The following is an 11,649-nucleotide window of genomic DNA, read 5'->3' as shown; positions in this document are numbered from 1 at the left end:
GAAATGCGTAGTGAATCCAATGTTTTTCCTTTTAGTGGTTGGATGCGTAGACGGAACACACATTGGATTACAAAAGCCAATTAGAGACGAGCACATGTACTTCAACAGAAAAGGTTACCATAGTCTTAACGTTATGCTAGTAAGTTCCTCTTCTTTCATTTTAACATTTTATTGCTAATATTCCGTTTGCCAGATTTGTGACCACACTTGCAAGATTCTTGCCATAAATTGTCAATATAGAGGTGCAGCCCATGACTCCTGAAAAGGTCCACCACATGTAATTGTTTGGTGAGGTTTTCCCACAAACGGTTGGCCGTTGCTTTTCCCTGCGAGCAGTTTAGGAGTAAATTCTTTGCCAAGTCAGGGTGTTCGGCCATGAACTCCGCCATGAGTTCCTTCTGCGTAGAGTTTAATTTATTGTAGTTGGTCCTAAAATAAGAAAAATAGCTATGAACTTGTATATGTTTGCACAAATTTTATAATTACTTACATTTTTCAAAAAATTTTATCAAATTTTGCGCGCGTACGTTCGCCAAATATTAATCGATTGGCAGTTCGAACGAAGAAGTACGTTCACTCGCTGGTTCACGCCTGTCATAACACCGAATTACGATATGAGAAGTTCGTTCACGTCTGTCACAATCCGATTTTGTCATTTTTACGTGACGAGTTGCTCGTTCACGACTGTTACGATTCGAGCCCAGATCTTAGTACATTTTACGAACGTATTCGTACTATTTACGAACGAATTTCGTACTAGTTACTAAAGAGTTTCGTACTATTTCTCTATTTTCTTACGAAATTTTTGTAAAATGCACAAAAATAGTTCGTATATTTAACGAAATTATTTTCCTAAAATCTGCGCGTATTTCGTAGAACTTCCGATTACTTTCATTCACCACACTGTAAAAAACATAAGACGATTTATAACACAACACTTTTATTTTATTTTTATTCCTAATTTTAAGCGTTTTTCTTTAACAAAATGTTTTGCAATGTTTTTATGTGGAGGTACTTGGCAGATTCGCAGCTCCTTCGATGTTTGTTTCCTTTCTCGACTATAAATTAAAGGAAAATTAAAAGGTGTCTGAAAGGCAACTTTCAGTGAAAAATCATACATGTACTTAAAATTTCATTAAGTAGTACGTCCGTTCCTGGCTTGGGCTTGCCGTTGATAGCTAACCGATGAAATTGCCTATTTATTAAGTCCCACATTGCAGAGCAAGACTCAGCGTGGGCGATGTTAAAAACATTGTATGCTTAAAAGCATTTATCCACAGCTTTAACATAAAATTTTACATTATATTTTTATCCAGCGAAAGCTTCTTAAAACTTCTAAAATTATATTATACGTCTCACAGTAGCCAACCAGTAGTTTCGCAATGACACGCGGTACATAAAAATATGATGAAATATTAAACTGACGGTGATTTAGTATATTGTACGAAAATATTCGTCTGTTGTACGAATTATAAAAAAAAAGATGTTTCTGCATTTGTTCTATGTACGAAAGTATTAAGTAAATTGTACGAATACAGAATTGAAAATTTCGTAAATTTTAATACCATACGTAAATATTACGAATGCCTTCGTACAATATACAAAATTATTCGTACAGAGATTTGGTTAGTTATTTACGAATGTGTTTCGTAAAATAAACGTAAGATTTCGTAAATTGTACTGAAAAAAGGCTTTACGAAAGTCCTTTCGTTATATTTACGAATGGTTCGTAAAATCTTATTTCGTTGTGAAAAATGTGTTCGTATTATGAACGAAAGTTTCGTACATTGTACAAAAACCAAGCCTACGAAAGTTTTTCGTAGCACTTTTACGACATTCTATTTTCAGTGTAGAAACTCTATTTAAATATTAGTACAAATTTTGTAGAAATTTTTTAACTCCACAGATTTTGGACTAGAAATTCTATTTAAATATTAGTATACATTTTCGCTGTAGGGTTTGAGTGTATGTAATTAAGCGTGACGCGCTAATTTCCGCTACAATACATGATACAAGTTTCGAAAGTGAAACGCAAACGTGCATGAGCACGTATCGCACCCTAAATCAAAAACAGTCACAAGTCGAAATTTTTTTAAATTTAATTTTTTCCCATAAAACAGTTCCTATCACTATCGCTAACAAGACAGTTTTAGTTTTGCTTGCATCGCTTGCACAGCATCAACAGTTTGCATCTCCTGAACGTTTGAGATTTTTCGAATTGTGACTGTTAGGGTGCGATATGTATGTGCATTTCTTTGCCATTAATTTGAAGTTTTATAAAAGAACTTATGTAAATTTAACATAAAAATGTTTTCTGCTTTTGAATTTTGGTGACCATTCCCAATAATGTCAAAACTCAGAAAACCGCAGTTTTCAGGAAAAGCGTTAAAGCGTAATTGAGCCCTCTTCTAACAAAAACGCGATATGTATGTACATACATATTTATTCATTAAAAAAGGAAAATGTTTATAAAACTGAGAAGATACAAGTAATTATCTAAGCTAATTTAGGTATGTATGTACATAGCTATGTGTAAGTTCTTCTTCTATAATGTAAGTTCTTATCTTTTTAAGCATTGTATGTGTGTATGTATGTGCTATGTACATACTCATATGTACTAAGTATGTATGTACATACCTACATACATAGGGTAATACATGAATTCTAATTTGTGAAATTGAGGGTAAGACCTACAGGTGTGTGTCGCTTAAATTTCACATTAAGTTATCTTTTTCACTTCTAAATATACATATATCAATGAATGTACGCACATATGCACATGTTTGTATACTAGGGTGGTTCTTAAAGAATCAAATTAATGATTTTTTCATTCCCTCAATCGGTATTACCACGGTCGCAAATATCACACATAAATTTTGGTCCAGGTTGGAGACGGTTAAGGTGTGTCGCACAGGGGGCAAAGTGCAGATTATGGGGACTCAAAAAATTAAAAGTGATTTTTTTTCCTCTAATACCCAATAATACCATAGTCGAAGATATCACGTATAAATTTTGGTAGCGATTGGAGTCGGTTAAGACGTTTTCGTAGGGTAATCTGGACTTTGACCTCTGTGCGACATGTTTCCGTAAAGTGTTTTTTTTTTAATATTTGCAACATTTTTCGTAATAAATTTTTTTCGTTAATTTTTAATAGCAATATAGTGCATCCTTCATCAAATTCAGTATAATACTGCGCAAGTTTTAAGTGGCTATAAGCTACCTTTGATTTTTTGAGGATTTCGTTTGCTTATGATGTTGCCCATTTTCTCCATATATCTAATGAATGAGCTACAAAAATGCACACTCGAAAAAAAAAATTCTTTAAAAGTTGAAAATTTTGGTGAAAGTTTCTGGAATTTTCTTAACTTTGAAACATCAATTTATATGCCATTTGATGCAGAATGAACTATATTTCTATTAAAAATTTACGAAAAAATTGATTACGGAAAACATTGCAAACATTAAAAAAACCAACACTGTACGGAAACATATTCTGGTGATGTTTGTAAGTAAAAAATTACACTAAAAATGATACGCACAATGACAGTATGAATTACAACAAACACACAATTTTTACTTAATGTCCTCCACGGCGAAAAATTCAGATTCGCCTTATTAAATTCGCCTTTGGCGTGTATGTAGATTTGCTGGAAAAATTATCACAATCAAGACTCAATCAACATTCCCGCAGGGCGGTGAAAATAGAAATAAATTTAAATCAACCGAAAAAGGGCGGCGTAAAAACGCTGCCGCTGCAATTATAAGCCAATCCATATGCCTTTCTGAGGTTTAATTTTGACCGCGGTTAAGCATTGACTGATTTACCGTCGTTCGCTCGGTAGAACTTATGCAATGCATAAAAAACTGTATTCGAAGTAATTTTAATAGAAACTTCTTTAAAGAAAACAAACTTCCGATTACGTCTGCATGACTCCTGCGTTGACTTTACAACTCACTTTAAGTCGGTTTTGTCATAGCTAATTAAAAGTGAGGTATTTATCGAAAAAAGCTTACTACAAGTTGGTTATTTTTATCAATTGATAATTTTTCACTGCAGGGATGTACGTAATATACATATGTGTAGGTGTAGTACCGTAAAATGTGCAAAAGTCTTAACTTATATATTTGCATGTAAGCGTATTTGTAATTTTAGTGGTCCCAATGGGTTTCGTGTCAACGCCTTTATCCTGGCGGCATATATATTCATTAGTACATACACATGTATGTATGTATATATGTATGTATGTATGTATGTACATATGTATTTAGTGCGTTTGTCCAAGCGCTCCTAAATATGTACTATGTAGATAAGATCGCTTTCGGCATTTAACTTCCCATTTTACTGTTTTTGCGCTTGTAGGGCACTTGAATATTTACTAGGGTGATTGCCTTGGTTTTTACAAACCGGTTTCTACTGTTTTTTTTTTGGCAATCTGTATGCGAGTTTTTTGAAATCTCGATTTTTCGAATATCGAATAAACTGAATTTTTTGATCGAACAAACCGGTTTTTTAATTTCATCCAAATCTTAACCTCTGATAAAACTTTTAGGTTTTTCGAAATTTTGCAGTTCAAGGGAAGTCTCTAAATAGTTTCAAAATTATATCCTTAGTTATAGTTAGTCTGCGGAGGGGCGACAGCTGCTTCTGTTGATGTTGCTGGGAGCAGAAATTGAACCAGGGATCTCCCAAGTGACAGTAGGCACCTCTAAGCACTCGCCTACTCGAAACCGAAAAAAAGTCTGAAAAAAATGCAATAAATTATTTAAAAAAAGAGCAAGTGTAAACTTTTCTCTGCTTTATATTGGTTTTATTTTGATATAAAAAACTTTGTAATTATATTGCCTTGATCTTTTCTTAACAAAAACCAACTTTATTGTTAATAGTATTATTGTATTTTTTGGTCATGACTTCATACCAAGATAAGCATTTTCACTGTATAAAAAGTATGTAAAATAAAACCGGTTTATCCGGTTATCAATTACTTTCAAATGTGGCAACCGGTTTTTTTTTTTAATTGCAATTTTTCGAATAACTCGAAAACCGAATTTGGGATAAAGGCGAATATTCGAATACTCTAATATTTATGGTTGACTTTTTTGATGGTTTTGTTTAAGGCTTTTGTGTTAACAATCCCTATGTATGTATGCTTTCTGTTTAGCTGCCAGGCGGTGGACATTTATTTAATACCACATATCCGCAGAAAAAAATTAAATGAATGCACACTCTGTAAATATACTCTTTTTTGGGAATATTGCAATTAAATGAAAGTTAATAGCTTTAGTCATATTATCTGAAGAGTTAGGTTTCAAAGTTTTCACCTAATGCCGGTTTTCCACTGAGCATTGGAATGCGAGAAATTTTAATAATAAAAGTTGGGCGCTTCTTTTGCCCAACTGAAAGTTAAAATTTTCGCCAAAGCCGAACAGAACATTCGGTTATAGTTTAACATTCGGTCAATTATCGCAACCGAAGTTGGTGTTTTTTTTAACTAGAAAAGTCGATTTTTATACCTTTCATGAGCATGAAATGGTATTATAACTTTGGTCCGATGTTTGTAAGTACCAGAACAAAAAGAGATAGACCCATTAAAATGTATACTTATATGATCAGACCGTCGAGCTGAGTTGATTTATTCATGTCCGTCTGTCCGTCTGTTTGTATGCAATCTAGTCTCTCAGTTTTCGAGATATCCGGATCAAATTTCGTAGGTGGGTGTATTTTTATAATATATTAATCATTTGTCGGAACCGGAAGAATCGGACCACTATAACATATAGCTCCCATACAACTGATTTTTCAGATATGAGATTTTTCGTTATAACTTCTCCATTTATGCAGCTACGAACATGAAATTTCGCAGCACTTGCACCCATTATCAACATAATGCTTACAGTGAAAATTACAAAGATCGGGTCACTATAACCTATAGCTCCCATATAACTGATTGTTCAGATATAAAATTTTTCGTTATAACTCCTCCATTTATATAGCTGGGAACAGGAAATTCCGCAATGTTTTCAATAATTATCAACAGAAAACTTACAGTGAAAATTAAAAAGATCGGATAACTATAACCTATAGCTCCCGTACAACTGATTGTTCAGATATGAGATTTTTCGTTATAATTCATCCATTTATGTAGCTAGGACCATGAAATTTCGCGCTGCTTTCACTCATTATCAGCAGAAGACTTACAGTGAAAATAACGAAGATCGGGTCACTATAACCTGCAGCCCCCATACAACTGATTGTTCAGATATGAGGTCTTTTATCATATCTCCTCCATTTATGCAGCTAGGAACATGAAATTTCGCACCATTTTCACTCATTATTAACATAATACTTACAGTGAAAATAACAAGGGTCGGGTGACTACAACATATATCTTCCATACATCTGATTGTTCAGATATGGGATTTAACTGTAAAACTCCTTTATTTGAACAGCTAAAACCGATAAATTTCATCAGTAGTCAAATCAATCAAATCAGTAATCTGTCAAACTAAAATTTGCAGATGTTCATGAAAGGTATGAAGCCTTCGGCATAGCCGAAGACAGCGCTGCTCTTACTTGTTTTAACTATTAAAGAAACGGAAAAAGGCATCATATGAGTATAAAGCTCCTCTTCATGAATATTGGGATTTTTTTCGCTCATTTCTACGCAACTCATCGTACCAAAGTAGAACCCGTTGGACGAAATGGACTTTCATTAATACGAGGAAAAATTAAGTCCAAATTTTTTATTTTTTTAATCTTCGATATTTGCCATTTTTAGACACTTCAGTAGTTTTTTTCCCAACATCAAAAAATCTATAAGAAGAAGTTAAATAAATGTGAGCTATTGTTGGGTTGATACTTAATAATTCCCTATTACTCGATGTATTTTTCCTAAACCTATATCAAAAATTTGATTACAAGGAAGTTAATTTACATAGTAAATATGTATGTATGCGTGTAGCGATTAAAATTGATTTCAATTATATTAAGTTCTTATATTCATTTTGCATACTTTAGTTAGATATACATACATAAATATGTGCTCTAAATGTTTGTCCATATTTTTGTTGCAATAAAAAAATGTTTGTATAGTAACGTTGGCTACAATGACTGCACCCAAAATAGAAACTTCCATTCTACATATGTAGAAGTATGGCAATAAATTAACAAACGTACACATATTATTTATGTGTGTACATATATGTACATATTTACATAAATAACTCAAAGTCTGCTTTTATATTTTATACAATCAAAAGTTAATTCGAAGCTTAATTTGAGACGCGTGTGCGCATTTATTTTACTTATACAATAGTGGTATTCACCAAATTGAGCAATTGGCCTGGCACTCTGGCAAAAGAGTAGATGAGCTCAAGCATGACTGTTGCTCACTTTGGTGAAAAGCCTCAGCCATCAGTGCGGGACTTTAACGCGAACTAAACCTCCTACCTCCTACCCCGGTACTACCGTCAAGTATTTCGTTTCACGAAGCTCACACGTACGTTATTGTTCTAGAGTTTTCAGTTTGATACTCATTTCCTACTACCCCCTTATCGACCATATGGGTGAGGGTTAAACTTACCAAGGTTCTTCTTCTGTCTTGTTCAGCTTTTCTGATACTTGCTGCTATATTGGAAATTGCATTCCAGTTTTCTGGGGATTGGAGCATATTTGCAACAACATTTTCAGGAGTTGGGTCTACTTTAAAGACATCTCTCAGATAAATCCGCTCTCTGGCGAACTTATTACAGTAGAGGAATACATGTTCGACGTCTTCGGCAGCACTTCCAGCTTGAAGCGTGTGAGGTAAGCCTTAAAGCAGCCGTGACCTGTAAGCAACTGGGTTATATGAAAATTTACCTCACCATGAGAGCGGCTTATTCATGGTTCGAGTTTTGGTATTAATCGGTGGGTCCAACGTCTGTTTCTACTTGCGTCCCATCGCATTTGCCAGTTTACCAGGGTATCGTTTCTTGCAATTTTCTTTTTTAGAGTTAGGTACCTCAAAATTGGTCTCCTTAGCCAAGAGATCTATTGGGTGTAAACTTGCGACAACAAGGGCTGCGTATTCGGATACTATACGAAATGCACAGCAAACCCTTAGAGCGCAAATTCTGTATATGGATGCCAGACCACGTATGTAGGAGTTAGTGTCGAGCGCATTTGCCCAAACTTGGGCACCATATAGGGATACCGACTTCAGTATTCCGTCTAAAAGACATCTTCTGCTTTGTTTGCAACAACGTGCATTGAGCATCATTATTGATAAAGTGTTATTTGAAACCTAGCCTTCCTTCTAATATTATACCCAGATACTTGATGGCGGGTTTTGTGTCTACCAGGTCTCCTCGTTAAATGACACATATTCACGAATCTTCTTGCCTGTGACAAGAACAGCCTCGATCTTGCTTTCCGTTAGGGCAAGTCCCATTGAGTTCAGCCACTCACCTATGAGCATCACTGTGGCATTAGCTAATGTGGATATTTGCGTTAGATGCCACTAATGTAACTATGTACATATGTCATAGCGTATGCAAGCAACATAGCAATCATATCAACTGGTAAATATCTGTAAGTCCTTGGGTTTTATTACACTTTCTATATTTAAACGAGGTGGAACCTACTGTCTCAACCGAGGTCAAGCACCTTGAAGTTATTCTATACAGGAAAGCCATTACCGCCATGTAGGCCTGTAAGATGGCCTTGGCGAAAATGTGGGAAAAAATCCTCATACATATCGTTCACTAGACTGGCGTTAAATAAGACTTGGTTCAGAACCAAGTTGGGACGGGTACAGCGGAGGACGACTACAATCTTCACAATTTTTACTTTTTAACTTAAAGCAAACGTGTTTACTTAACAAATTAAAGAAGTAGTAGTAGTAGAGCAGCTGACTCAATTTTTTCAAATTATTTGGCCTCTAAATTTTCACATATTCAATATTTTTAACAAACATTCTTAATTATCAAAAATGATTTGCATTTGAATCTTCAAAAACAAAAAAACGCCTTTGGAACATTTGCCTAACTCAGGACCTTAAGTGCTGATTATTTTTTATTAAATTTTATATTTTAATTGAGGCTTACATTTCACATTTTCAATGTAGACTTTTTTCGACACTTTAGATACCAGAAGCAACAACAAAACACACGAAAATGTTGTTTTTGCTCTAATGATACTACCTGTTTGATATTCCTTGGGGTGGGGTAGTGGACTACACAAAAAATCACTACGGAAATTATGTGACACTTGCAATGCAACGTATGTGACGGAAGTGTATCCATTTTCCCTTTCTCTATTTCCCGCCTAAGCCTAAGGAAAACACAAACGCTACGAAAAAAGACAATATGCTAGAAGTACAAAAATGAACAAGGGCAAATATTAAGACGAATACGAAGACCCAAATGAAGGCCAAGACGAAGATTAATAGAAATATCAAGACGAATGCGGGTATTGAATATGAAGTCGAAATCGAAATCAAAGACGGAGAAAACCATGAAAACCAAAACGAAGACGTATACAAATAATGAAAATGAACGCAAAGACAAATTCGAAGACGATAACCAAGACGAAGACAAGACGAATGCGAAGATTAATAGGACGTGAAATCGAAGACGTTCATGGTCTTCTCCATCAGCAATTTCGACCAAACCGAAGACGATTACAAATACGTAGACGAACACATGGTGAAGAAGGTGAATAGATACAAATACCAGAATTACTTCGAAGGTTAATAGTAGGTACCAAAAAGAATACGAAGACGAATGCGGAACCTCGGAAACAAATACGTAGAAGAATACGAATATTAATCCATTGAGACATTTGAAGAAAAACACGAAAAAGAGTACGAAGTCGAAGACAAATTTGAATACGAATGCGTTAGTTTTTAGTCGTATTGCGTCGTATTTAGTACTCGTATTCGACTTTAAAATTGTCTTCGTATTCGACTCATTTATCGTTTTTGTATTCGTGTTCGTCTTCAAATTTGCCTTCGACTTCTTACTACTCTTCGTGTTTGTCTTCAAATTTGTCTTCGCATTCATTTTTATCTTCGTAATCGTCTCCGAGGCTCCGCATTCCCTGTATAATTCTTCTTTCTAAAGTGAGTTTAGGTGAAGCATAAATATACCCAATAGTGATATGAGGACATGACACTGTGCTCGGCTATTTTCGGTTTCAAACTCAGCATTAATTGAGAATTGACCAGAGAAATTTTGAGATCAAGAAAAAGGTGTTTTAATATGTATAGTAAACAATTTAAAGACACGTAAAATATGTATATGTTTTTTTTTACACTTTAATTTCTTATAGATAAAGCATTGTTTGTACACAAATAAATACAATAAAACCCTTCGTTTCTCTTCTTTTATTTTCAGATAAACCCGTTTAGTTTGAAGAAAAGCATTTACAACAGTAACAGCAACACCAACACCAATCCTTGCACCAAGAAAAGCAACAATTTTTTTTCATATCTTTCCACTCGATATGTTTAATCAATTGTTGCATACATATGTATGTACATATGTACGTATGGAAGTATGCGAGTTTTTTTTATCAACGCGCGCATTCGAACATGGACTCCTACATAAATGAAAGAAGAGAGCATAAAAAAAATTATGTGATAAAATTATAAAATTTTTTGCTGCTCTTGTTTGTTGTTTACACAAAATTTGATTGAAAACAAATATTACATAAGTAGTCGTTAAAATGACTTGGTCACGTACGGAGCGAAGCGGTTAAAAGCGCGCAACTTTCGTTTAAGCACAAAAAGTGCTTGCATAACTGATTTGTAGAAAATTTTTCTACAAAAATAATATTTTTAATTTTTCGACGCACTTAAATGCATAAAAATTTCATTATTTTAGTGTTTAACAGTGTTTTATTGTTGTTGTTGTAGCATTTGAAAGTGATTTAATTAAAATTTATTTATGTAAATGAAATTTTTATCCAATTTACAGATCTCAGTGGTTTTAAGATGTGATATATCGTTGCTTGTTTGTACGAGTATGCATGGCATACCACAAACAAAGTAATAATTGTGCTAAGAAAGTGAGAAAGTGACGCAGCAAGTAGTAGATACGATTACTTGCGTAGTGCATAGTCTTAGTTATAAATACAAATTGTTTAATAATTGCAACAAATAGAAATTAAGATGAAACTTCCACACACAACAACAACACACATATACACTTGGCGGCACGGCAGCGGACTGAGTAATGCGAGTATATGTATAGTATTGTTGTTGCTACGATTACTCGCTATATGCAGCATTGAAGCAGGTGAGTAAATTTAAATTTGTTAAAACATATCAAATTACATAAACGAAATTATTTTAAAATGAGTGGACGATTACCTTAAAGCGACTTTGAGATAGTAAAATTATACTCTACTACAGTGCCAGTTACTGTTGAAATTCGAACGTTTTTCTAGTTATTAAGAGCCTTGGAGAGGTTTTCTAACTTAATACGTAGCTAAACTTATAAGGTACAAAGTAACTTATTGGAAAATCTTTTGCTTTGGAATTAAAACGTGACTACAATTTTTTATATCTTTGAAGATCTTTGGAGGAGTTTGGCAGGACTTGGAATTGACCCGATACATTCCAGTTTATCGATTATTTTAATGATTTGATACATATCGATAATTCGATC

At 34.1% G+C, this 11,649-nt stretch overlaps 1 protein-coding gene across 6 annotated transcripts in view; it reads left to right on the top strand.

The window, feature by feature from the left end:
* The window catches only part of LOC118741166 (vascular endothelial growth factor receptor 1-like), a 135,332-nt gene that overhangs the window by 68,630 nt on the left and 55,053 nt on the right, over positions 1-11,649 (top strand). For 2 of the 6 annotated variants that reach the window (XM_036473035.1, XM_036473034.1), the window contains exons 1-2: positions 10,636-10,787; positions 10,957-11,277. In XM_036473035.1, coding sequence (XP_036328928.1) covers positions 11,151-11,277 — 127 coding nt within the window. In that variant the 5' untranslated portion in view covers positions 10,636-10,787; positions 10,957-11,150. Of the gene's footprint in view, positions 1-10,631; positions 10,788-10,956; positions 11,278-11,649 lie in introns of those variants that run through there. The other 4 variants (XM_036473032.1, XM_036473036.1, XM_036473038.1 and 1 more) reach the window with 4 other exon arrangements.

This window comes from Rhagoletis pomonella, unplaced genomic scaffold (assembly GCF_013731165.1).
Source record: "Rhagoletis pomonella isolate Grant_MI unplaced genomic scaffold, Rhpom_1.0 Rhpom_scaffold_00006, whole genome shotgun sequence".
NCBI lineage: Eukaryota > Metazoa > Arthropoda > Insecta > Diptera > Tephritidae > Rhagoletis > Rhagoletis pomonella.
This window is presented reverse-complemented; position numbering and strand designations above follow the sequence as displayed.